A 27,051-nucleotide genomic window follows, 5' to 3' on the forward strand; every position below is an offset into this window, starting at 1 on the left:
AGAAATATAACCAGCGGTGGGTAGTGGTGGCCTAACTGAATCCTGAATGGCCACGGTGCCAGTTAGGTCCCCTTGAGTGAGGTACCGTCCCCACACGCTGCTCCCCAGGCGCCTTTTGTGGCTGCTCACTGCTCAGAGGACAAGAACAATCACTTTCACTTACCTCAGACCCAGGGTATTTAGATTGAGACAGCAGGTCTTGGAAAATCACAGTTTATCATAGATTAATGTAACGGTGTGATATGGTCCATATCACTAAACATTAAAACATTTAAGAACTGAAAAACATGGAAAAATACTTTTGATTACTAATGCAGGTCATGTGAAATGTGTCAATTCATTCATTTAAAATTTAAGTCAACGTGGCAAATTATTCTTAAAAACTGATTTTAAAAGATCTTTTTACATTTATTTCCCCGGCTTCAGAGACAGGAGCTCTGCACCAACATCACATATGATAAGATGACCTGCCTGACGCCACAAGTGCCACCCGACTCCAAGGTCCTAGATGTGTGGTTCGAGCTGGACAACGTGCGGGTAGACTTTGAGAGCATTAAGGGAAAGTCGTTCACCTACCACCCGGACCCCCAGCTGTACAAGTTGAACAGTGACTCTCCGGACCAGCCATACCGCTTCAAACCCGGAGGGGTGATCGCTGTGGAGGTAAGAAACAACCCGGTGACTGGAAAACCTTCATTAACAGCCCAACCGTTTGTTGGAGAAATTGTGGAAACCAAAATGCAAACCATTACCATATTTTTTCTGGGATTGTCCTGCTGTCGAAGATTATTTGGAAGAAGTTCACAATGTGTTACAAAACATTTTTGCATTAGATAATAAGATAATATTTTTTGGAAATATTGATCAGGAATGGTTGAAACAAGATAAGTATCTAACTAATGGGGCAGTGGTGGCCTAGCAGTTAAGGAAGCTGCCCCGTAATCAGAAGGTTGCTGGTTCGAATCCCGGTCCGCCAAGGGGCCACTGAGGTGGCACTGAGCAAAGCACCGTCCCGACCCGCTGCTCCCCAGGCGCCTGTCATGGCTGCCCACTGCTGACCAAGGGTGATGGCTAAAAGCAGAGGACACATTTCATTGTGTCACCGTGTGCTGTGTTGCATTGTTTCACAATGACAATCACTTCACTTTCACTTAATGAATATTTTATTGGTAGCTGGTTAAAAAAAAAAAACATTTACAAAGAAGGAGGAGAGCTCCTCTTTAAGTACATGGATCGATACTGTAATAGACGTATAAAATGGAGAAGGTTACAGCACATGTTAATCTGATGGTAGAAAGGTTTACATTGTTCTGGAGAAAATGGGTTGAATATTTGAGGCCCATTAGGCCACTTTTTTTTTTTTTTTTTTTTTTAGGTAGCAGAACAGATCACTCGCTGTATGTATATAGTTCTGCAGTTATAATTGTCTATGTGTGAATGTATGCTTTTGTTCGTTAAAAATCTATTAAATAATATAAAGAAACAAACCGGACAAGTTTGGCCAGTTAGAGGTCTATCTGCGTTGCAAAGATGAACTGAGGGTGGACTGGATCGTGTGTTAAGGGGAAGGGGCTGACGTTGGCCATGACCCGAGAGGAAGTGGTGGCGCGGCTGGGCAATAAAAAGTGCGAGGTGAAGACCCTGGACAGCACGCACCTCTACTGCGAGCCTCCAGAGGAGCAGCCGCTCAGTACGGACGAGCTGGAGATGCCCAGCCTTCTGGTGAGCCCGGCGACCGCCACCCGTACTGCCCACGCATGCTCAGTATTGCACTCACATAGCAGCAATTAGTTGAAATGGCATCCCAGCAAACATTAAACAAACGTAAAACACAGGGAAGGCATTTGTGACTGTTTTTTTGGGGCGTTTTTCTTGCATTGTGCCAGGTGATGATGGGAAAGCTGGAGTTTGACCTTGGCCCAGTGCAGTATGACAGCGACATCCTGTCCTCAGTGCCGCTGGCCGCTCAGGTGGGACTGGCCGCTGGAGCAGCGGTGGTGGTGCTGGTGGTGCTGGTCATCATCCTCATGTACAGGTAAGGGCCGTTTGGGTTTTAGGATTTGCTTTCTGGTGGCCTCTGGGGCACGAGCTGTTATTACACTGATATGCACATGCGTGCCCGGAGATCTTTGGGTCTCATTAGTCTCATTCGATTTTTTTTTTTCTTAATTAGCGCCATTATATTTATACTCAAGCTGACACAGGCAGGTTTTTACGCAGAAATCCGGTGTTAACACACCTAATATACTAATATGCTAAATCTCATTTAAAGCAATGCTTTCCGGTGAGGTATGAAACCAAAAATACCTTGGGGATGGAAATTGATGCTTTTATAGAACAGTGAACCAGCGCCTCACAGAAGCAAAGTGTAATGAAAAAACACTAACGCTGGAAATGATCCTAATGATCGTTGCTGTCACCGCACATACGAATCAGAAGTGTGTCATCTGCAGGAGGAAGAGCAAACAGGCCCTACGCGACTACAAGAAGGTTCTGGTCCAGCTGGAGACCCTGGAGATCAACGTTGGAGATCAGTGCAGGAAGGAGTTCACAGGTATGGGCAAAAAAGATGTCTCATGGGACACAAAGGACAAGTTTGCCATCAAAACGGCGGATTCTTTTTCCTGCAGCAGTTTCATTAGAATAGACCAGAATTTGGCAAGAAGACACCATGAAGACAAATGATGGTTAATTAATTTTTTCCATCTTCCTTGTCCCTGTTCCCCAGACCTGATGACTGAGATGATGGACCTTAGCAGTGACGTGGGCGGGCCCGGCATCCCGCTTCTGGACTACCGCACGTACGCAGAGCGAATCTTCTTCCCCGGCCAGAGGGGGGCGCCGTTGAGCCAGAACCTGGACCTGCCTGATTCACGGCGACAGACGGTGGTGCAAGGCCTGGGCCAGCTCAACAACCTGCTCAATAACCGCCTGTTCCTCATTCGGGTGAGCCGGCGAATCACCGGGGGTTTGCGTGCGCGCCATCCCGCCGCTACCCTGCGGCTTAATGAGCTCTCCGAGCTGCATTATTGAGAGGAACTTCACGCCTTAATATGTCCTGTTTCTTGCCAAGACATATTTTCCTTTCGAGGACTGGTCTGAAAGGACAGCGAGATATACAAATCAAAGGCGGATGCTGGCTGTATTATCAATGCAGCCGCACAGAAGGTTTGGATGGGGTCTGTGGTATTAAGGAAAACTCTGTTCGATTTCATCACCCATATGAACGTAGCTGATGACGAAACAGAATAAGAGAGAGGCTGCAGCTTAAATATTTTATATCCATTAAATATTTATCCCGAAATTATTCAGAAACTTCTAGGGGGGGTTTTGCTTCTTTTAAGGAACAGCTTTTTTTTCTTCTTTTTTTTTATTTTTAGTTGGTTCATAGCAAGGAGACCAGGGTTCGAGTACCAGTATGGGATTTCTAAAAGGAAACGTTGCAAGCTCTTCCTGTGGTCTTGCAGGTCTTATGTTCATGTCCTGGTTTCCATGGTTTCTAAATTGGATGGATGAAAACCACTTCTTCTGATGCTCATTGCAGGGACATTTTGGACACGGATCATTGAATGGTCTCCAGCTACACACCCCAATAGGAAAATTTTGTTAAACTCTTGTGTTGTGACACCTTTCTGTCCGAACCAGCGTAAACCTTTCAGTAATTTGAACTTGTGTTGGATAAGTTACATGGCGACTCGTCTCTGATTGAATGGTTTTTATTTTTTATTTTTAACCACTGCAGACCTGGAACACCCCAAATAAACAGTAGTTTTGGCTACGCCATCACCCAGCTGTCTAGCCATCATAATTTGGTCCTTGTCAAATCTCATTCTTCAAGTACAACATGTTCATTTGCTGCCTTCATTTGCAGTGTTAGTGTTATCTGCTTCACCTCTCAATGGTCATAATGTTGTGGCTGATCTCTGTATTTCCCTCATGGCTCCAGCAGTCGGAACTACAAAATACACATAGGGACATGTCTTTGTCTCATTTGCTCTCTGTTGGTGTGCGTTTTGTCACTTCTGTAACCCCGTTAAGATTGCTCAGTGGGAAATCAGAGCTTAGTAATTACCGTGGCGACGCACATGACTGTCATGTTCCTCCCCGCTGTAGTTCATCCACACCCTGGAGGCCCAGCAGAGCTTCTCCCAGCGGGACCGTGGCTACGTGGCATCTCTGCTCACCATGGCCCTGCACGACAAACTGGAGTACTTCACAGATGTCATGAAGACCCTGCTGGGGGATCTGGTGCAGCAGTACGTTGCCAAAAACCCCAAACTTATGCTGCGCAGGTGAGACCTGTGTCATGTTGTTTTTGAGAAATGTGTACAGCGTGCATTGATGCATCATGGATATTTAGTATCAGTCATTTCCACGTTGGTAGCATCGCAGTATTGCCTCAAATGTTGTCCAGTACTATGGTGGTAGGGTGGTAGTAACCTAGTGGGTAACACACTCGCCTGTGAACCAGAAGACTCAGGTTCAAATCCCACTTACTACCATTGTGTCCCTGAGCAAGATACTTAACCCTAAGTTGCTCCAGGGGGGGACTGTCCCTGTAACTACTGATTGTAAGTCGCTCTGGATAAGGGCGTCTGGTAAATGCTGTAAATGTAAATGTAGATTTTATTGCCTGTAGCCACACAATATTTAGCCACAAAGGCTTAAACGATTAGTTTTGAACAAGACATATCCAAGAGGGATTGGACACCAGTTATATCCACACACAAAAAATAGCTGGAAAGGATGAATCTGTGCCACTGTGATAAATGCAGTGTGTTATATCACAATTCAGCAGCCAGTCGCTTCTTTTAAGCACTTCTAATGTGTTCTCGTGAGAAAGATCATCATATCATTTATTATTTTATTTATTTATCATATACTTTATTAATCTCTAAGGAAATTGCTTCTCTGCATTTAACCATCACCCTTGGCAGACCGGGATTCGAACCGGCAACCTTCTGATTACGCTTCTTTAACCGCTAGGCTACCACTGCACCAAGCCGACTTTGTCACTGAGCTACTTAACTATTAGATGTGTAGTTTCAAGACTCTTGACGTCCAAGTTTTGCCAACCACTGTGCTCTTGCAACGCATGACTCTTTTCACTGTGTTTGATTAAGGACTGAGACGGTCGTGGAGAAGATGCTGACCAACTGGATGTCCATCTGCCTCTATTCCTTCCTCAAGGTCTGTGTATGACTTTTGCACCTCGAGAAACTGCCATTTGGGATGGAAGAATAACAGGTTAGTATGATAAATGTGTTTCTTTGTGTGTTCAGGAGGTGGCAGGTGAGCCTCTCTACATGCTGTACAGGGCCATTAAATACCAAGTGGACAAGGGGCCGGTGGACGCAGTGACGGGGAAGGCCAAGCGCACGTTGAATGACAGCCACCTGCTGAGGGAGGACATCGACTACTGCTCCATGGTGCAGGCGCATGCCCTCCGCTTTCCACGCTCACATACTTAAATGTCATTGGATTTCTGCAACAAGGGAGGGAAGGAAAGTCATTGAATAGTGTTTTTGCTGTAGGAGAGGTTAAATCCTGCCTCGCTACAAAACTTGCTCTAAGATATGAATTTTTAATTAACGTATGTGTGGAGAAAGAAGCGATAAGCCACAGGGGCTCTTAAGCACAGAAATAACTCCACCAGTCACGTACATTTAATCCAGCAAGAAAACAGTGGTGGCATTTCATGTATCAGCTCTCAGGATCGGTGAAATAATTCCCTTTGTCTGCCATCAGACGCTGAACGTGCTGGTGAAGAGCGGCGTGGAGGTGCAGCCCTTCCCGGTGAAGGTCCTGGACACTGACACCATCACCCAGGTCAAGGACAAGATCCTGGACCAGATCTACAAAGGAGCCCCATTCTCTCAGAGACCCTCGGCGAACTCACTGGACCTGGGTACTGCTCGGCGCCCGCAGGAATATCCATCACTAAACGTGAAATTGTGGCATAATGAACTGGGTAATGCTTCATCATTTCACAGAATGGAGATCAGGCCAAGCCGGTCACCTGACCCTGTCTGACGATGACGTCACAGCCGTTGTTCAGGGCCGCTGGAAGAAGATCAACACTTTGCAGCACTATAAGGTAGCCCACAGTAGGGACTAATGACTCGAGAACGTTTTCCTGAAATCCTGAACTCATTTGCATAAACTCTTGTGGTGATTTGTGGGTTTGTAATCTAATTATAGAGGCTTTTCGTACTTTGGTACCAACCAAAACTTTGAGTGGAAAAAGTGTTTTCTCCTTCCTTCATCTGCAGGTTCCAGACGGAGCCACGGTGGCACTTATCCCTCGCTGTCAGGGGTCTGTTGTCAGTGGGGTTAATCAGGTCTTCCAGACTGGAGAAAGTAAGCTGTCGCTTCTATGGAATAATAATAAATATGACAGGAGCTTAAATTTCAACAAAGACGCGCTGCAGCTGCTTATCTTACATTCTCCTCAAAAGCCGCGAGAGCATAAAAAAAAAAATGGCCGAGAGTCGTTTATTTTTTCTCTGAATGGTCAACCGCAGTGCAAAACAGAGTTGAAGTCCAGTCAGCTTTATGTTAATGAAGCTATGATGCTTTTCAGCAGTAATCACTGAGAATGTAGACATGCTAAAAAGTAGCACTTAGAACTTGTTAATGCATTTTTTTGGGAGGTCTTGGCACTTCTAGTATGATGCACCTTGGGATAAGGGAAGGTAATTTCGATGCTCTTGCAGTTCTTGTGTGTTCGTAGGATTGTTACATGCAAAAGGTTCCAGGACTGCCGATTCGACTCTTTTTGTGTCTGTTGTGTAGAGACGCCCATGTTGGAAGTTGAGGAGGAGGAAGGCCTGCGGCTTTGGCACCTGGTGAAGTCCAGCGAGGATCCGGAGATCCCCAAACACAGGAAGAGCAGCATGAGGGAACGGGAGAGGGCCAAGGCCATCCCTGAGATCTACCTAACCCGTCTGCTCTCCATGAAGGCATGAGACCCTATAAATACTTTCTCGTTACGTGAATGATCAATTTATATATATTACAACCATTATGTATATAACAACCATTACAATGCTGTTTTTAGGAAACCCCACAGGTTCATCGTCGAGTTCACTACGACCTCCATTAAAATAAAAGTTCAAATAAAAATCTGCTTAACAATGTTGTTTAAAATTATCGCTTTAAACAAGACAAGCATTAAAAAATGGGGTTTTAATCCTACCAATGATTCGCAATATAATATTTGCATTATTTAAACAATGTAATCACTGTAATGTCAAATGATTGATATCAAACTGGACCCAGTCAGTCAGCTGAACCAAAGTCTTCCCACAGGGCACCCTGCAAAAATTTGTGGACGACGTGTTTGTGGCCATCCTGAGCACTAAGCGCCCTCCACCCATCGCTGTCAGGTTCTTCTTTGACTTCCTGGATGACATGGCAGAGAAACATGGCATCGACGACCCAGAGACTGTACATATCTGGAAGACGAACAGGTTGGTGGTGATTGCCCTGTAATTACAACACCGGTAATGATGATATTAGAATGTATGAATATTTTTTTATTAACAAATACAAATTCAGAGTTGGTCCATTCTTGTGATTAGGCTCAGTTTGGTTGTTTTTGAGTTGATTCGGGCTGTAAAAAGTCAGGCAGGTTTCAGTGCTAAGTAGCAGGTTGTGGGCCTGAATAATTGCTCTGGTTTTATTTAAAGCTGTAATTATGCTACTTTGTCCTCCTCCACAGTCTCCCGCTGAGGTTCTGGGTGAACATCCTGAAGAACCCACAGTTTGTGTTCGACATACAGGTGACCGACAGCGTGGACGCCGTCCTCTCAGTCATCGCTCAGACCTTCATAGACTCCTGCACCACCTCCGAGCACAAAGTGGGACGGGTAGGCAGTCCGGCGGACCTTCTCTGTTTTTGCTGATGCCCTACATCCAAAGGGAAAACGTAAAGTGAAGAGAGTGTTTGCATCCCCTTTTTCCGAAGGACTCGCCTGTGAATAAGCTGCTTTATGCCAGGGAAATTCCTCGCTACAAGGAGCTGGTGGAACGGTGAGTGGAGAGAACTCCCTTGAGTTGCTTTTTTACAAGCGGGAGTTTTCGTTTAGTTTCTCCATTGTCATATTGAGTACTTAATCAAATTGCATTGCATTTGATGTGTTTGGACCATAAATGATGCATGCTAGAATTGGTGTGTCCCTGCAGGTATTACAGTGACATTCACAATGCCGTGTCCGGCTGCTACCAGGAGATGAACTCTACTCTCACTGAGCTCTCAGGAGTAAGTGTCAAAAGATCAAGCAATTTTTACAATTCCTGATGATGAATAGTTCATAGAAGGTCCGCACTGATTAAAGCTTTCCATTGCTACAATGGATTTCTGTCAACTGAATGCACTTAAGACCTTCACAGACCGAGCATTGTTTTCTATGGGATGTGTGTCTGAAGAGTGTCTTGCACAGCCCCCAGCAGATCTGGCCAGCCTCTGCAGACTCTGTTTGAAAGGTTGAACTTTGACCTCTCTACATTGTTACGCATCAACACGCAACCAATACTGTAATGTAATAGAAACAAGGCGAGAGAAAGGCGCTCAAATTAAGATGGAGAAGAGGTTAATTATAGGAGTGAAAGTGAAACACTGCAGCACAGCACACGGTGACACAACAAAATGTGTCCTCTGTATTTAACCATCACCCTTGGTGAGCAGCGGGCAGCCATGACAGGCGTCCAGGGAGCAGTGTGTAGGGACGGTACTTCGCTCAGTGGCTTCTTAATAGGGGACCCTTAAGAATGAATTAACAGCCCTAATAACCCTAACTTTTAATACACAAGGTAGGCATTTTGGGCACGATGTGTTGCACAGTGTTCATACATTGTAACAGAGACCTTTTAAAATATAGTGTAACTCTAAATTATTGCAAAATTGACACAATTTGCTTTACAAGTGTTGCAATGTATTTCATGTGTAGCTATTTGAAAAATATAACCACAGATGACCGTATTCCTGTTCCTGAGGTTTTTTTTTTTTTTGGGGATTTTTTTTTAGTGCTGTTGTACAGTATTGTCAAGAGTGTATGGGGCTGTGGGAACTGTTCTGAGCTGTTGCCTTCTTGTTGCCTGCTTTCAGAGTTTTGCTTCAGAGATGAACAGCCTGGTGGCCCTGCATGAACTGTATAAATACATAAACAAGTACTACGACCAGGTCAGTGAACCACTTTGCTCGCATGCTCAGCTCCCATGTGATGTCCTCATAAATAGAGCGTGTCAAAAAAAAAGCGTGTCTGTAGGACACACAGCCAGTCATACATGACACCAGGGATGGACAACCTTGTTTACACAGCGCCAGTTTAGGACTTTACAATTGAAGTATCTCATTTGTTTTGTTCTCTTTCTTGTCCTAAATTGTCTTTATAGAGGGGATGTGATTTTATGAATTATTGATCATTTTACCCAGGTCATCATGTCATTGGAAGAAGACCCCACGGGCCAGAAGATGCAGCTAGCTTATCGCCTCCAGCAGGTCGCCGCCCTGGTGGAGAACAAGGTCACCGATCTGTGACCCCAGTCACTGGTTTCACAGAACTGTCAGATCCTCAACGGGATCTGACCTATGAACTGCTCCAACCTGCAAACTTCAATCAACAGGTGCAAACTGGCAGTCAAACCAAACCCCGGATAGTAGTCACTGCCTGCCCAGACGCAGCAAACTGGAGACCCAAGGAAAAAGGGAACGGGACATATTCCGGGGAAACATTCACAACATGGCAAGGGAATTTGGTGTAGAAAAAAAAGTATAAATACTTGTGGTGGTGTGTGTGTGTGTGTGTGTGTGTGTGTGTGTGTGTTTAGGCATGCTTGGGTCAGTGTTTTTGCTATCGTGAGTTAAGTAAGATATTTGCTAAATCGGTAGCAGTGGTATGAGGATATTTATTTGTAATTAAATGCTGGAAGATTTTTTTTTCTCCAGATTGTGTAATACCATTGTGCCAGACTCATTTCAAATTATTACAAAAGTACTTAAATTTACACACCATAAAGTATTTGGATTTTTTTACATTTAGAGCAGAGATCACATTTGCATTTTTATGGTAATTACCTACTACTGGAAGTTTAGCTTTTGAATGGGTTTAACAAAAAAAATGGTCTTCCACCTTGGAGATAATCATTTTTCAATCTGTTATATGAAATCTGTCTCTAAATCAACCATTTATGGCTATTGAGCATAAGTGCCAAAATGCTAGTGTTGTGTGTAGACCACACGCCGTGAAAGTGTGTATGAATGTGTAGATGTCTCATTTCATTACTGAAAAGCACAATGTTTTTGCTTTGCTGAAGAGCGTAACCGAAGGAAGATACTTGCTCTTTCTGAGCCTTTTTACAATCATTGACATTAAGATGAATCGCAGTGTAAATTTCAATCAGGACATCAGTTTCTCTTGTAGAACGGCGAAGCACAAATGCCAAGCAATACATGTCACAGCATAGGAAGTTCAGACTGAGGGTCAGGGGTGGTCAGGGGCCCAGCAAGGTGGACAGACACTGAATTGATGTGAACGTATTTACTGTAAATAGATCCTATTTATACGTAACCACAACGTGCCTTTTAATAACCTTTTTAAACAGCTACCGATTCGAAAAAATTAATATTCAGACTTGACATTTGCCAAATAGAGGGGAGGGGTGGGGTTTGAAGAGGAGGCCTGATGAGCGCTGATGCTCATCAGCTTCTTCAGCGGTCATACAGGCACTTGCCTCAGAACAGAGCTCTAGGCGTTCTAGAAGAAGATGCTACTAGTGCTTTAGGGTGGTCTAGTACTTATAACCTGATTGTAAAAAGTGTAGTTTTGTTGATTCCATTACTTTTCTTTTGTAAAGATCTGTAGCACTTTGTGTTTACATTTTGGCAATCCCATCATTTATATATATAATAAATATATATATATATATGTGTGTGTGTGTGTGTGTGTGTGTGTATGTGCGTAAAATATACTTGTTGAAATACTGGCTTGAGTGATCCGGCAGGTGACTGGCCCATGCGTGTAAAGCTGTAAGCCAATGGAAACGTATAACATGTTGTTGACATGTTGTTGACTTCATTTTAACACAAAGTCTACAGGCGGCACATTTAATACTGCCTTTTTTTTGGGGGGGGGGTTGTAATGTTAACTTCTGTCTAACGTGTATGTGGTCTCTTCTGCGTGTTTTCGCACAGTTGCTCTATATCTGTGCCCATGAACAATACAAGCTGCAGCACATACATGAACTGCTCGTATGTGCTTACATTGCTTTGACAGGTTTATATATATATATATATATATAATATAATTTTTTTTTTTTTGTTTTGATTTTGTATTCAGTGTTAAATTTTGAGCGTAGTCTAGACAATGCATGCTTCTTTGTTAAGCTTCAGCGACTGGGTGCATGATACGCTACGCTGTCATACACTGCTTCTGTTATGGATGTGTGCAGGGGGGCGTCATGCATGGAGAGAATATGGTTTCCGCAGGGGTCCGTGTGTTCGGCATCAGCCGACTGTGCTCTTGACGCGGCGGGTCACCAGGCTTGTAACTTTGCAATGGGAGAGTCAACCACAGGAAAGTTAAGAATCACTGTGTCAAAAGGGGAAATAAGGCAACAGTTTCCCTAATTTTACACAAATTTGTTTACAATGGAGATGAGTGAAATATGTGGTGGTTTTTATAGAGTGTAACATGGGCAGGTCTAGACCATTTTCATGGTTTAATCTTTTGTATTTGCATTGTGTATAGTTTGCTAACAAGTGTGTATATGTGCCTGTAAATATTGTCAAGAGAGAATGTTGATTTTTTTTTTCTTTTCCAAAACTGCTAGAACTACTTTCTCCATAGAAGAGATCATGGGAGCCATAATGTTGCAATTTAATGAAATGGAAAATTTGTATGGGGGGGAATAAAGTTATAATTTTAACTGTGTTCTGCCTTGTTTAATCCCTTGTGTCGCTACGTGGAGACAATCCTACTCAGGGTCCCAGGGTGGGGAGTCACATAGGGTTGGGGTGCCAGCCCACACACCTACGATCAATTCAGAGTCACCAATCCACCTGGTGTACATGATTTTGGATGGAGAGATGAAACCCGCTCCATTTACATTTACAGCATTTATCAGACGCCCTTATCCAGAGCAACTTACAATCAGTAGTTACAGGGGACAGTCCCCTGTAACTACTGTCTTGCGCAGGGACACAATGGTACTAAGTGGGATTTGAACCCAGGTCTTCTGGTTCATCGGCAAGTGTGTTACCCACTAGGCCACTACCACCCCATGGGGAGAGCAGGCAAACTTCACACACATAAGATCCAAGCCTGGATTCAAATTCACAACCCTGGGGAGCTGTGAGGCCACGTCGCTAATGGCCATGCTGCCCTTCAGAGATTACTTGTGTGGAATGTGCTTGGGAAAAAAAAGACAGGGAAACCATGTAACTGGCTTAATTACCAGTCACACCAGTCACAATTTCTATACTGGCAAAAAAATCCATGATAAGAAAGAACCTGCGACCTAGCTGTTCACCAACATTAATTTCTTATTTAGCCCAAAATCACAATCATTATGAGTACTGAATACAAGGAATGTGCAATAGGTGCCACACTTTGCTTTGGGTTACTAACCTTCACACGCATATCAGGCATGTTAATTAAAAACTGTTTGAATTTTCCAAACAAAAAAAAGACTTTAATGTCATTTACATTTGCCAGACGCCCTTATCCAGAGCGACTTACAATCAGTAGTTACAGGGACAGTCCCCCCCTGGAGACACTCAGGGTTAGGTGTCTTGCTCAGGGACACAATGGTAGTAAGTGGGGTTTGAACCTGGGTCTTCTGGTTCATAGGCGACTGTGTTACCCACTAGGCTACTACCACCCACCCAATGGCAAATTAGAGTTTTATGGGTTCAGAGCGCCATGATGACCCCAGCATGTCATAACACGTCGCCCGGACGCTACGACGCATTCGAAGCGCGGACCGGAGTGAAAACCGGCCGGCCGCGGCCGGACGGGCACGTCCTCAGCGCGCATGCGCGGCCAGTAGCGCAGCGCCGTGCGCGGTGACAGCTGCACCGATGATATCGACGAACGGTGAGAGTTTTTAAACGCGCACTTTTGTTTTGTTTTTTTTAAACGTGGTTGCGACGCGAACGTCCGGTCTGGCGGGAACGTGTTACGTTCTGTTTTTGTATATATAGCTGTGTGCGTGCGTGTTTGTATATGAACAGAACTGCTTGTTCGCTAGGCACTTTGGTCAGGGCAGCTGGACACTTTCCATCTTTGCTTTAACGTGAAAGGTTGGGTTTTTTTTCCGTCGTTGGTTCCGACGTATTTCGGACGCGGCTGTTTTCGGCGGCTGCGCTCGCTCGTGTGTTGTAGTTTATATCACGAACGAACGGATCGGAACCGATTCTTTTCGGCCGACGTGTCGCTTGCGTGATTTTGTCGTTTTTGAATTGCGTGTTGCTGCTGCGGCCCGACGTGGCAAGCTGATTGGAATACAACGTGAGTTGCAACAAGACTAGCTTGGATGGTTTGGATAGGAATACCGATCTTTTCTCGTGAACCGAGCCGAAAGAGCCGAATCACTGACGAGGACGAAAAGCTACGGACAGTTACGTGCGTTGCCTTCCGCTAGCATCGCTAACGTTTTGTCACTTGTCGTTGGAACCATGACAGTCTCAAGCGGTGACAGAAATCCGCACAGCACGCCGGGCAAGAAGCACAAGAGGAAGAACAAGAAAAACCGCAAGGGCTCCGGCGAGGACGTCCCCAGCCTGGACATTGGGTGAGTTGTTCCCCGTTTCCCCGCGGCCAGAGCCCGGTCCACATTTTGTTGCCCGCTTGCTGTCTGTGATTCGGTGCTAAAAATACTCGGGGTGGCCGAGGGGACTCACTTCTCCGGATAAGCACATTGACTCATGGCCCTGCCACCCCCCCACCCCCTCTGTGCCTATTTTAATATAACCCCGGCACACGCCTAACAATGCACATGGTGCCCTAAAATCCCTGTAGATGCTTGACCCGGGCACGATGTGAACCTTGATCTTGCACGGTCCATGCAATCACGATTCATGGGCTGAATTGATCCAATTGTGTAAAATGATTCCTGCGCTCACGAATCTTGCTGGTGGCCCCCGATCATCGATCGTCACACCAAACTCTGTGTCACTTGTTCGAGGCTCGACGGAACCGGTCATTAACCAGTGTGAAGTATAGGTAGATAGATTATTATCCCGAGGGATATTTATTTGTCCGTTAGGCATCCACACACACACACACACACACACAAAAGGATCCAATGTTTGGCATTTACAATAAAGTTAGGTTGTAAAGGAGCGGTGCAATGTTATCCATAGTGCAGAAAACAGTCCATGCCAGGCTTTATTCAAGTAAGTCTAGGTTTGTGTATTTGTCAGTATTCTGCAGATTTTTTTCATTTGCAGCATTCGGCAGACGCTCTTATCCAGAGCGACTTACATAAGTGCTTTAAAGTATCAATTCAATCATTGAAATCACTCATTTGGTTCACTAGGACTGTTAAAATCATCTCTATAAAAAAGGGGGGCAGTGGTGGCCTAACAGGTAAGGAAGATAATCAAGGGGTTTTGAGTTCAAATCCAGTGCAACTGAGTACCCCACACACTGCTCACCAAGGTGATGGTTAAATGCAGAGGACACGTTTTGTTGTGTCACCATGTGCCGTGATTCACAATGACAATCGCTTTCACTTTCATATTGCTGTTATTATGCCTTTTTTCCACTTGACTCAATTTCTCAAACATTGCAATTGTTTTTAGGCCTCAGATTGCCAAATCAGATGAGGTGTGTCACATCCTGACGATTCAGAGACCTGTCACCCCCCCAAGGACGTCCCCATCTCCACCGCTCACCCTGTCCCAGAGCCCACCGGATCTCCAGCGCCCGGGCCCACTCCCCCACTCCACGGCCATCCCCGTCCCCGTAACGGACCCTGCCTCGTCCCCGCCAACACCCTCCACCCCCATAGCCCCCTCTGTGGGTTTACCATCGGTTTTCTCTGCCACGCCCCACACTCCACCGGCCCTGCCTGCCCAGACATCCCCACCACAGGCTCTCAGCCCTCCGCCTCCGGACTTCACCCCCCCACCCGCTGAACTGCTGGGGTCTGATGATGAAGAGCAGGAGAACCCATCTGACTACTGTCGAGGTGATCTGAATCGTCGCGAGCGATCTGCTAATGGACGGTTAGATTGTTGGATTGAAGCATGCTGAGTCTTTGGCTATAAAAGTGTTTTTTTCGTGTCTTAGGCGGATACTACCCGGTGAAAATCGGAGACTTGTTCAATGGTCGATACCATGTTGTGAGGAAGCTCGGATGGGGTCACTTCTCCACAGTGTGGCTCTGCTGGGACCTTCAGTGGGTTCTTTTCTAATTTTGTGAAAAGCTTCCTTCCGGCTCTCAGTCAGGACCGCCGGCCTGAATTTCTCCTGTTGTTCATTCAGGAGGAAGCGCTTTGTTGCTCTAAAGGTGGTGAAGAGCGCCCAGCACTACACAGAGACAGCCCTAGATGAGATAAAACTACTAAAATGCGTCAGTACAGCAATTATGGTTTACGATATAACTTATGTATATATGAATATATGTATATATGTATATATGAAAGGTCCATTTACCCTAGGTGCGAGACAGTGACCCAACAGACCCAAAGAGGCAGAGAGTAGTACAGCTCATCGACGACTTCAAGATCTCTGGTGTCAATGGAGTTCGTATCCTTGTCCTTAATGAGAGAACATTGTATTGTGATCCTATTATTTACACTTCATTTATATGCTCCAATTATTTATTTTTTTATTTTTATTTTTTTGGAGTTCTTTCCTTGACTGCTGCACATCAGATGTTTGCATGGTGCTGGAGGTCCTTGGCCATCAGCTACTGAAGTGGATTATTAAATCCAACTACATGGGCCTGCCTCTAGTCTGCGTAAAGAGCATTTTGCGACAGGTCCGTACGCCAGTCCGTGCCAGATCATCACCTAGTCAGCCATGTATTATATAATATAGATGACCCCTCTGTGTGGTTTATAAAGTGAGAGAGCCTGTTAACAGCAGAATGCCACGTGGCGAATGTTTTAAATCTGTACGTGGTCTCTAGCTCCCTAACTCCACCTTCTCTCATCGTTCTGCCAGGTTCTCCAGGGCCTGGATTACCTGCACGCAAAGTGCAAGGTCATCCACACGGACATAAAACCGGAGAACATCCTGCTGGACGTGGACGAGCTGTACGTACGGCGCCTGGCGGCAGAGGCCACTCTGTGGCAGCAGGCAGGGGCTCCGCCCCCCTCCGGCTCCTCTGGCAAGTCTCGCTGCAGTTGCGCCGCACGTAGAGAAGCAGCATCTCTTCCAATTCATATCTTGACCTATAAGATGCCAGGGTTGCACATACAGCACTTCTTTTTTTTTTGTCTTCTATTTCATAATGTGCCAAAGACAAAAGAGCTGGGCGGCTAGTTCTCGTTCTGCTCTGATCAGTGAAATGCTTTTCTTTTTGGCTCAAGCTGTCTGGTCCCATCACCGAGGGAGCGGCACTGCTCTGCCCGTCGTGCCCGGAGATTGATCTGCATGCTCTGTGCCTGTCTCTCTGATGTAATTTCTTGCCATCCTCATTCTCTCCGTCCCTAACTTTTGTCCTGTTCTCTTGTTTTCTTGTTTCTTTTTTGTGACCATTTGTGGTTTTCCGTCGCCTCCTCCCCCTCCCTCCGTCTCTTTCCCTTCTGTTCTGATGGCAGTAAGCACCGCCCCACAGGAGAAACAGGTACGTTGAGAGCTGTGCTGTGGAGACCGGTGGGGTCAAGGGTGAAGCTGCCCGCCCCCCCCCCCCGTCCCGTAATAGTCTGCATGACGCATGAAGTACATTTGGCTACATGCACCACAAGCACTGTTATTGTATAGATCGGCATCGCACTCTGTCTCTCTCTTACTGGTGCTTTTGTCACAATTCCTGTCGTGTTCTCCAGAGGAGCGATTGCAGGGTTATTCAACTTTAAATTCTGTCACTGTGGTTTTCTTTTCTTTTCTATTTCTCTGTGTGTGTGTGTGTGTGTGTGTGTGTGTGTGTGTGTGTGTGTGTGTGTGTGTGTGTGTGTGTGTGTGTGTGTGTGTGTGTGTGTGTGTGCATTTTCCCTATTCGCCTGGTTAATCATCCGGCGATTGGATCAGAGTTGATGATCCAATGTGAGTAACGCCGGTTTACAGATTAACTTGCTCTTCAGTGAAATCCAGAGCCCAAAGGAAGTCTTGTGTGAAGATATGAAGCCACTTTGGCGTCGTTTTCCTGAATCGGTGGAGGCGGTGATATATTCACGGCACTTGTAGCTGCAGCATTTGCTGCGGTGGGGTGGTTGGTGCATGCAGCTTGTGTTTTTTGCACATCATGCTTGCGTCGCAGTCTTTTTTTCATCGCATGTTCTGATTCTGGAGCACAACCAACTACGACCTCACCCATACCTGCTCAGCCCAGTCCGTGTTTCCTTTTACTGTCCCAAACAGGAGCGGTTATCTACTGAGATCTCTGTTCTGCTGGGTATGGGCTTCCTGGAAGGTTGTCCTTCGCTCTCTCAATATAGAATGTATATGTGGTGAAGTTGGAGGTTTTTCGTGGGCCACATAGGCTAATACTTACTTTGATTGATCAGACTGACCGGTATATAAGTTATTTACGATGCGCCAAATATGACCAAATAAACACATTTATTTAATTAATAATGTTTTTATTTCCAGATTTAATAATTCCTGTCATATTGAGTTAATTAATGATGTTCAGTGAACATCTAAAACGATGCTTAATCCCCGAACAGGAAACTGAATTCTCCTTTCTGGGGTGTTTCCGCCCAGAATTCCTCTCTGCTGTTAGACAGGCACCACAGAGCATTCAGATACCAGCAGTGTTCACGGGCTCATCTGGAAACATGAACCTGCCACGCCCATTACCCTGCTGCCGGGCCGGCGTATGCACGTTTTCACTCCCCCACGTGAGTTCAGGGGGCCAGCGCCATCAGGCCGACTCCTTCGTACGAGGTCAGCCGGCAGAGCCCCAGCCGCGCCCCCACCTCTCCAGAAATAGCCACGCCGAATTGAATGGAGAGCCGGTGTTACATGTCGGCCGCGTCAGCATGCCAGTGACCACGTCGTGTCCGCTCGTCACCATGCAACCTTCTTCATACTTTGCTCCGCGTACCGGTCTCGTGCGCCGACCTTTATTAGCAAAGCTGCGCTTTTCCGACGTACTCCGTTAGTCAGCGTTGTCCTTCTGAAGGTCAACGTGCTGAGCTCCTGGGGGCGTCGCTTAACGCTGAGTCTACTCTTTTATGACATTTTAGCTCTGTGTTTATCGCTTTTTGCGACATCAGACTGCATTATGATTTATACCAGTGAGACATTATTTCTCTCTGTATCATTCGTGTAATTATTATTGATTAATCATATGAAAACATATTAACAGTTTTAGGCTTGCTTTTCTAAGGTAACCCACATTAACCCGTCAGTAATGGTTATGGTTGGTTACCAGAGTGAATGAATATTTTTTTATTTAATTTTTTTTTTTTGCTGCTTCAGGCAGGAAAGGTCTCCAAAAACAAGAGGAAGAAGCTGAAGAGGAAAGCCAAGCGGCAGCAGCGGCTGCTGGAGGAGCGGCTGCAGGACCTCCAGCACATGGAGGAGCTGGACGGCCTCTCCCCTCAGGACCCCAGGGCCCTCTGGAGGCTGCAGGGGGACGACGGAGGGGAGAAGCTCCCACACGGTGAGAACGTAATTAGGCCGCCGCTTATTAGCTGTCTGTCACGAGCGTCGCCTGCAGCGGGAACCTGGTGCAGTTTGACAGCGATTATGGGATGCGCTTGTGCTCTGTGACTCTTCTTCTTTAATTGTTTGCTCCGGTACGCGTGTTGCACGGATGCTTTTGGCCTTTGCATCATCTCTGTACACCATTTAAGTCTCCACAATAATTTAATATTTTAGTGTACAGCTCATCCATGTCAATTTTGTAACGGTGACCCCAGTCAGTGTCTGTGACTGTCCGTTATCGTGTCTGCTGATCCAGGACCAATGGACGGGTAATTGGGCATCATTCTGAAAGTTACACTTTGTGACAAGTTTGTATGTGAAGTTGTATGTTTGTATGTGCAGTTTTTATTTCTTCTAGACCATCGTGTTTTTTTTTTTTTAGTAAATGGGGACGGAAACTGCCACCCCTTTAAGGACATCCCAGAGATGGGTCCCCTGTGGACGGAGGAGGGCAGTAATGGCCAAGGCCCCGTGCGCTTCTCCAGCCCTGGATCCGGCCTGTCGGGCCTGTCCGGCTCCGTCTTGTCGGCTACCTCCGAATCGGCGCTCTCCACCCTGTCCGGATGCTCCACTGGCAGAGACAGCCAGCGCTCTCTCTTCTCCCCCGGTAGCGGTTAGTATCGTTGACCTTTCTTTTTTTATTGTACAATATAAAACACATTCTGCAGAAGCTCCAAATAGGTTATTAGTTTTTTTTTTTACTTCTGTAAAATACTGTATATTTTTTGTTTATCAGTGTACGGTGCCGTAGACTTCCTGGTGAACCCTCTAGAACCACAGAATGCAGATAAAATCCGCATCAAGATCGCAGACTTGGGAAATGCATGCTGGGTGGTGAGTGTCTGTATATGAAATAATCAATGTACTTCACAGTCACCTGAGAAATGCATAACTTCCCCCAATATAAGTGTAAGAAAAATATTGTACCTGTTTGTGCTGGTAAAGTGTCATTAATGAATAAATGGGTGAACTGTACAATCAGACAGACCATATTAGTGTGTTTATTGCCAGCATAAAAAAATAATAACTTTAATGAACTCCTTGTGGATGCCTTGTTAAGAAAGGAGCCCCTCCTCTTCATTCATCTTTCAGCACAAGCACTTCACCGAGGACATTCAGACGCGTCAGTACCGGTCCCTGGAGGTCCTGATAGGGGCCGGGTACGGGCCCCCCGCTGACATCTGGAGCACGGCGTGCATGGTGAGGACATTAACGCTTCACGCCCCACAGTGCACCACGCGCTTGTTGTTGACGTGTGCCGTGCGGCCCTGCCGGTTTCTCGACAGGCGTTCGAGTTGGCCACCGGGGACTACCTGTTCGAGCCGCATTCGGGAGAGGACTACAGTCGAGATGAAGGTGGGATCCGTCTCTGTTTGTTGCCTCAGGGCCAGAAAAATTCTGGGTATTTAGGGTTTTTATTTTGTCTTTGTCTGAATATTGCCTCCATCTTTCTTCTGGCAGATCATATAGCTCACATAATTGAACTGCTGGGACCCATTCCACCACATTTTGCCCTTTCTGGGAGATACTCGCGTGAATATTTCAATCGCAGAGGTAAGACACAAAATGAACTTTGAAGCCTAATGAAATTGAGCCTGTTTACATAGTGTGGCGCATAAATCTAATCTCCTGTCAGTCAGACCCTGCTTGTTGTCCCAATAAGACCTTACAAGATGGGACAAAAATAGCTTCAGAAGGCATTATTCGGTTTCTTCTGAGAGCCTGAATCCACAACGTTACCAAACCGTCCAGAGCTGCGAGACGCGCGATCTCCGGTTTCAAAAGCTGCTGAGAGCAAGTCCGGTCTGGCCCGGGTCACCTGCTTCTGTATCGAATGATGCCTGGCAAAGCCCTGGGCAGTCCTGGGCTAGTCCCATCATTTTAATCAGTTGAACCTCACAGTCACCGGAAGGAGAGGAAATAAAACGTTCTCTTTTAAACACCAGACACTGCGCAGTTCATGGGGAAAGTCGCTCATATTGTCCAGAGTTTGTTTTCAGCTAAAACGTATCGAATATTTAGTAGTTTTGAGGGGGCTGGTTTCCTCCCCAGCTATCTTTCTGTAAGGAGCCGCCAGCGGGAGCCGTGTGTGGATGTCTACTTCAGGTACGGGTCATAATTACCTGGCTGTGGCTGCTGTTCTGCAGGGGAGCTACGGCACATCGGCAGCCTGAAGCCCTGGGGCCTGTTCGAGGTCTTGCTGGAGAAGTACGAGTGGCCCCTGGAGCAGGCGGCCCAGTTCAGTGACTTCCTCATCACCATGCTGGAGCTCGTGCCGGAGAAGAGGGCCACGGCCGCCCAGTGTCTTCAGCACCCCTGGCTGAACTCGTAAAGCGACATGCACCCTCGGGAGGCACCCCGCCTTCACCGCACTGACCCTTAATCACACCGCCTCCCTGGCGTACGCCCGGTCACCGGATCACTGACTGGCCAGTCAGGGTCAATTGCAACAAAGAGCAGGAACGTTCTGTGCGAAAGCAATATAACCAACAATCAGAGAAAAAGAAGCAGATACTGCCACCTAGAGGTTGACATTTAAATTTCTGCCAAGTATTACTGGGATTTAAATACGATCAGAGATGATCTGTGAACACGTTTCTTCTGATTATTACTGACAGATTACATTAGTGACCGTTTGCTGACTAATGAAGTCATTTGGAATACATTTTTCTAGTATTGTTTGATAAAATACTCTTTAAGGTACGGACCATTAGACCACAATAACCGTACCATGCCGACCGCAGTGGATTTCCAACTTTGTGGCATAGTTTACTGTTACCATTCAGTGCATGGCAAGGATCAGCTAGTAACAAGCATTAACCTAACGTTGACCTCTCCTGTGACCTGGTCAACAACTGTCACAAGGGGGTGCTGGAGGTGGAGGCCTTCATCTTTAGCTGACGTGCATCAGCTCTGGACGTTTGTTGCAATTGATCCTCTGGCTTTTATGCTTGCGGGTGAACATCTGTCAGAACATCTGTTGCTGTGAGGACTGTAGCCTCTTTTCCTGAGCACATTGTTAGCCACGGCTAAGACCTCAGTCCCCTTTTTAAAGTATTATTGTTAATGTTATGGAGCTTTGGTTTCTGTAAATGTTTGGAATAAAATGTGTCTAGTCTGTTTGTCTGAATACTGTATGTCTGCTGGTCAAATTTATATGTTGAAATAGTGCCTTGAATTGCCATATTTAAAAAAAAAAAAAAATCTGTTCCCCAACTGTGTGTAGAATGCTTGTTTTGTGAACATAAATGATTATGTATGAAAAATGACTGAAGAACAGAGAATAAACATTTAAAGTGAAGTGATTGTAATTGTGAAACACTGCAGCACAGCACACGGTGATGCGACAAAATGTGTCCTCTGCTTTTAACCATCACCCTGAGTGAGCAGTGGGCAGCCATGACAGGTGCCCGGGGAGCAGGGTGTGGGGACGGCGCTTTGCTCAGTGGCACCTCAGTGGAACCTTGGCGCCTCAGGATTCGAAACGGCTACGCCACCATCCTTTCCTTATGATTCGCTGCTTGTAAATTTGTTTCGTCAATGTTGCATGTTGTACATAAATGTAAATGCCACCATTGCCCCTCTTCTTCTGAGGAATTATTTAGAAAGCAACACTGTTACATAATTAGTTATGAGATGAATTTGTTTGAAACCTGGGCCAGCAGGTTAAATAGAGTTGAATTCATTGGCCACCACATGGAAAAAAACATGCAGTATCACACATCAGATAATTAGTTTCTTTCGCTCTAGGCATTAATTTAATGTAATCTATTTTAGAGCTTCTCAACACACAAGACACAATTATTTTAATAGTAATAATAACTCAATAGTAAATATTATACAGTTATACATGTACTTTTCACAGATCTGAGTGATGGTGAAAAACTGGGTGATGGTGAGCAGGAGGTAATTATTTAATAATAAGTTAAAAACGGGTACATTCTAAGAAAGATGTACTACATATAGTAGAAAACAGTAACTGCTGGATATAAATGGGATGTTTCAGGTGCCAACACAAATTTGTAATGTTTGTAATGAGAGCTGCGCTGTTGTACGGGGTTGGTGTGGACGTGAACTGGCCCCATGCAATAAAAAAACACTTCGCTTCACCGCCTGCCATGGAACGAGTTAACCCCAGACGTTTATAATATATTGTATATGGGTTCACAATCACCTCGCAAACTAACATTTAATACATTTATTTACAACACGCAAAAATCTTTAAACAATTGACTAAACAAATTTGCAAGCAGCGAATCATATGGAAAGGATAGTTATTAACCGACCTGAATGAAAGGATCAGTAATTTTATTCCCGTAACTAGTGGTCAGAACTACGTGTGACGCGTGCCTTACTACTGCGTAGTTCAATATAAAGTTTTTACGAAATCTATACAAGCAGTTTGAAAACTTGCCATGTGATGCAAGTTCCACAATGAAATTCTGGAACTCTACAGGCATTCAGACAAAACTATTGCACCAAATATTTCAATGCATAATGGGTGTCAAAACTGTGAAAGTTTAACGTATGATAGCAAGTACTAAGAATTAAAATGTGGCGCATTGTATGAATAGTTTAATTAAGCCTGATGCACTATTCAACATCACATTTATAAAACAAACTTTGAATGTCTGGGTTATTAGAATAATTTGCCTTGAATTTCAAATTTACATCACAAGAGTAACTGTGTTTCAAATGTCTGCAAAAACATTGAAATTAAATGACGTCCCATATTATCAGAATACCCATCTTAAATATTAGAAAACAAATAAAAGTGAATACATTACATTTTCCAGAGACTTACACTGTTGCCAGGATATAACAGTATTGAGATTCGCTTTATGAACCAATAAATGGTAGCACACGTTCCATACAGAATTCCTTTATCGAACATTATTTTTTATGTTTAAAAATATAATACTTTCTCCACAGGGGAAAGTATGATAAATACGTAAACAGTCTGTTGAAGACACGGACCAATGGGATTCTTCCGGAGGATCCGCAGATCAGCGATGTTCTCTTGAGCACAGCCTAACACACACACACACACACACACACACACACACACACACAGCAAAACAGACATGATGACCCCCGGGAGCAGGGCTACGCAGTCACCATTCATCACTTCCTCCGGCGCACCACTGTCCAGCCGTCCTCGGCCTCCTCTGAAGGAGCAGTGTGGGGGTTCTGCTCCCTTGGTGCTTGGCTCGTAAAGGGTCCTTCTGCTGCTCCATCACATTCCATGGACTGAGAAGAGTTCAGTAAATAAAGACGCAGTGATAAAAAAACGGGCCAGGTCTGAGCGATGCATAAAACCCGGCGCGCCGTACCTCAGCACCTTCCTCTTCACTGTCCGCTTCCACTGCTGGGCTCGGTGCAGGTGTGGCCTTCGCCCTCACTGAGCCCCTTTTCTTCTGCAGATGGCTCACCTGACCTTTGACCTCCTCCAGTAGCCCTTCTTGGCATTTTTTGAATATCTGACAAACCTGTTGTGCCACCTGTACAGAAAAAGTGTGTCACAATATACAAATATTATATATATGATAGCGCTGCAACGTCAGAATTAAGACAGAATTTATTTTTTTTTAAAAAGCACCAAAAAACCCACCTCGGGCAAACTACCATCATCCACCACCGTATCAAACTCATTATTCATCAACTCTGAGACAAAGTCCTCCACTTCATATTGCTGCAGGTGATCTGAAAAGAGGAGAATTCGCGATAAAACCGGGTTTATAAAAGCGGCGCCAACGCGGGCTGTGTCGTGAAATGTCAGCCGCAGATTCGTCACAACCCACCGTTGTCGCTGAAATACTGCTGAACCGCATCCACCATCCAGTCCGCTTTCTGCTGGCTGTACACTCCGCCGAAGCCATTATCCACCGCGATCTAAACAGGTACGCGGCCTAAATTCAGTCAGCTGCAGTTTGTTTTTCACACAGGGGATCGGTGGTAGTAGCCTAGTGGGTAACACACTCGCCTATGAACCAGAAGACCCAGGTTCAAGTCCCACTTACTACCATTGTGTTCCTGAGCAAGACACTTAACCCTAAGTTGCTCCAGGGGGGGACTGTCCCTGTAACTACTGATTGTAAGTTGCTCTGGATAAAGGCGTCTGATATATTATGCAAATTGGATCGACTGTTAGCATGTAGCCAACGCTGCTAACTAACATATTCCTGGAAATGCTTTGCAAATAAGCAATAAACGACACAATCTGTGCAATTGAATCGCGTGAGCTGCGTACAACATATATTTATTCATATACGTGCCTGTAATACCGGCCAAGCCTCCAGAACTGCCTTTACTCCCTCGGTAAAGACCTCACGTGCTGCTGCACTGAGCGCCGCCATTTTGGAAGGGAACAGACGTGACTAATCGAGCGCTGTTACTGCACCAGGAAAACGGGAAGATTGTGGCGTTTTCGCTGAACGAATACATATTCACGTTTAATTGAATTTTACAAATACACATTAATGCACTCTGCATATATATTGTTAATGCCATGCTATATGAAGTACACTTCGAATTGGGGTATCTTACTAAATAAATTAATCATGTCCCCTCAATCCATATATATATATATATATTACACACAGATTTGGATACGTTTTTAATAGTGATAACCTGACATTAATATTTTAACCAGAATGTAAAAAAAAAAAAAAAAAAAATCCACACTTTCTTTATATGAACTTAGTGTAAATTCATGAATTAAATTGTTTATTTAGAATCTTGAAATAGATTTTATTAAATAGACAGTAAATCACATTGTTCACTCTTCAGTTAAAAGTGAAGTGATTGTCTTTGTGAAACACTGCAGCACAGCACATGGTGACACAGTGAAATGTGTCTTCTGCTTTTAACCATCACACTTGGTGAGCAGTGGGCAGCCATGACAGGCGGCCGGGGAGTAGTGTGTGGGGACGGTGCTTTGCTCAGTGGCACCTCAGTGGTACCTTGGTGTTTTTGGGGATTTGAACCCACAACCATCTGATTATGGGGCCGCTTCCTTACGCGCTAGCCCACCACTGTTGAAATTTAGTTAAACTATTAATGTAGTGTGGTAGTGTGAAATCAGTAAAATTACCAGTGAGAAGTATAGAAATAGAGAACATGGTACATTACTGAAAGATTTATCTCTGCTCACTCATGACAAGGACATAAAAGAAGACACAACAACCTGGAGATTTTGGACAATGATTGTATTGCCTGAAATTCAATTTCACATTTTCTTCTGATCCATGCCAACCACAAAATAAAACATTGCAGCTTCATTAATGTCAGTATTTTGTACAGCATGTGCATCTGCATGGTGGCTTTTTGCATGACGGTGAAAGAAAAAAAAAAAAAAAAAAGTCGGCCACGTTGTGTGTTATTACTTCTGCAAACACCCCTCACCAGCTTGCTTTGGTGAAAATGATTTATTGCAAATAGAAAACACTAGCTTCCAATTATTACTGAACAAAATGCAGAAGCATTTCTGAAAAAAAATGAGATCCATAAAAGCGCTATTGTTGTTCATAACCAATTATAAAAGTGGTCATGACATGGGCACCATGACACCAAGCTGCAAAGAAGAGACAACCGGTGGCATGAACTTGAGGGGCGTCCGTTCTATTTCCTGGAGCAAAATGTGCATTTTCGGCAGGTATTGCTTGCTGTATGGGTGTAGTATTTTTGCACTGTACATATGTACACACCAGTTCATGCACGCCACGTTTCCTCACAGAGAGCCATGCTACTGCAGCTAGACACCAAAAAAATCTAAATAAAATTATGTGCGACAAAATGACCATTACATCACACGTCCAGATTCTTTTAGATTAGATATGTAAACTGAGAACCTGCAAATACTGACTGTGTTTGGTACAAACCACACGCTGCCACTTGAAATACAGTGCTTTGTTATACAAAACCAAAATTTTGTCTGTACTAAAAATTGTGGGATTATGTTCCTATTGTTTCTATATTAAAAAAAATTACAGTTAAAAACTTTAAAAAATTATTTCCTTAAAAATAATTCTACCCAATAAAAATGGTCACATGATCACAGTAGGGAATTTCTAAATTCGGAAAGGATATTTTATCTCCTCGCAGTTGCTTAGCAATGGTGATCTTTCAGAATTAGGGCCTCAAATGCACCATTTCCAAATCAATACGGTGGGAGAGGCTACTGTCCAAAAAAAAAAGAAAAAAAAAAAAAAGTGAAGTGACCATT

At 44.8% G+C, this 27,051-nt stretch overlaps 3 protein-coding genes across 5 annotated transcripts in view; 2 read left to right on the top strand and 1 right to left on the bottom strand.

The window, feature by feature from the left end:
* Positions 1–11,933, top strand: part of plxnb3 (plexin B3) — a 44,253-nt gene extending 32,320 nt beyond the window's left edge. For all 3 annotated transcript variants that reach the window (XM_028993765.1, XM_028993767.1, XM_028993766.1), the window contains exons 19-36: positions 427–663; positions 1,564–1,722; positions 1,887–2,035; positions 2,454–2,554; positions 2,729–2,946; positions 4,114–4,292; positions 5,124–5,190; positions 5,283–5,429; positions 5,749–5,908; positions 5,994–6,097; positions 6,273–6,360; positions 6,796–6,962; positions 7,312–7,472; positions 7,724–7,871; positions 7,970–8,034; positions 8,188–8,263; positions 9,110–9,184; positions 9,437–11,933. In XM_028993765.1, coding sequence (XP_028849598.1) covers positions 427–663; positions 1,564–1,722; positions 1,887–2,035; positions 2,454–2,554; positions 2,729–2,946; positions 4,114–4,292; positions 5,124–5,190; positions 5,283–5,429; positions 5,749–5,908; positions 5,994–6,097; positions 6,273–6,360; positions 6,796–6,962; positions 7,312–7,472; positions 7,724–7,871; positions 7,970–8,034; positions 8,188–8,263; positions 9,110–9,184; positions 9,437–9,541 — 2,406 coding nt within the window. In that variant the 3' untranslated portion in view covers positions 9,542–11,933. The remainder of the gene's footprint in view (positions 1–426; positions 664–1,563; positions 1,723–1,886; positions 2,036–2,453; positions 2,555–2,728; positions 2,947–4,113; positions 4,293–5,123; positions 5,191–5,282; positions 5,430–5,748; positions 5,909–5,993; positions 6,098–6,272; positions 6,361–6,795; positions 6,963–7,311; positions 7,473–7,723; positions 7,872–7,969; positions 8,035–8,187; positions 8,264–9,109; positions 9,185–9,436) is intronic.
* On the top strand, positions 9,834–22,128 carry srpk3 (SRSF protein kinase 3). Its single transcript, XM_028993365.1, has 17 exons — positions 9,834–9,841; positions 12,979–13,097; positions 13,686–13,794; positions 14,807–15,195; positions 15,297–15,405; positions 15,492–15,579; positions 15,668–15,755; positions 15,884–15,990; positions 16,176–16,341; positions 16,775–16,800; positions 18,600–18,783; positions 19,210–19,440; positions 19,564–19,661; positions 19,920–20,027; positions 20,114–20,183; positions 20,289–20,381; positions 20,975–22,128. The coding sequence occupies exons 1-17, from the start codon at positions 9,834–9,836 to the stop codon at positions 21,157–21,159; spliced, it is 2,178 nt and encodes a 725-aa protein (XP_028849198.1). The 3' UTR covers positions 21,160–22,128.
* A 592-nt stretch (positions 22,129–22,720) lies between these two features.
* tsr2 (TSR2 ribosome maturation factor) lies at positions 22,721–25,228 on the bottom strand. The gene is made up of 5 exons (XM_028992715.1): positions 25,103–25,228; positions 24,629–24,719; positions 24,439–24,530; positions 24,161–24,328; positions 22,721–24,077 (listed from the first exon to the last, which is right to left on the bottom strand). The coding sequence occupies exons 1-5, from the start codon at positions 25,181–25,183 to the stop codon at positions 23,952–23,954; spliced, it is 558 nt and encodes a 185-aa protein (XP_028848548.1). The 5' UTR covers positions 25,184–25,228; the 3' UTR covers positions 22,721–23,951.
* Between the last annotated feature and the right edge of the window lie 1,823 nt (positions 25,229–27,051).

This window comes from Denticeps clupeoides, chromosome 10, assembly GCF_900700375.1.
Source record: "Denticeps clupeoides chromosome 10, fDenClu1.1, whole genome shotgun sequence".
NCBI lineage: Eukaryota > Metazoa > Chordata > Actinopteri > Clupeiformes > Denticipitidae > Denticeps > Denticeps clupeoides.

Coding starts and splice junctions, on each gene's coding strand:
- srpk3 (XM_028993365.1), top strand. Junction 15,756..15,883: donor CTCTGGTGTCAATGGAGTTC/GTATCCTTGTCC, acceptor GCTGCACATCAG/ATGTTTGCATGGTGCTGGAG. Junction 19,441..19,563: donor TCTCTTCTCCCCCGGTAGCG/GTTAGTATCGTT, acceptor TTTGTTTATCAG/TGTACGGTGCCGTAGACTTC.
- tsr2 (XM_028992715.1), bottom strand. CDS start 25,183: ATGGCGGCGCTCAGTGCAGCAGCACGTGAGGTCTTTACCGAGGGAGTA. Junction 24,720..25,102: donor AGGCTTGGCCGGTATTACAG/GCACGTATATGA, acceptor GTACCTGTTTAG/ATCGCGGTGGATAATGGCTT. Junction 24,531..24,628: donor GCAGTATTTCAGCGACAACG/GTGGGTTGTGAC, acceptor TCCTCTTTTCAG/ATCACCTGCAGCAATATGAA.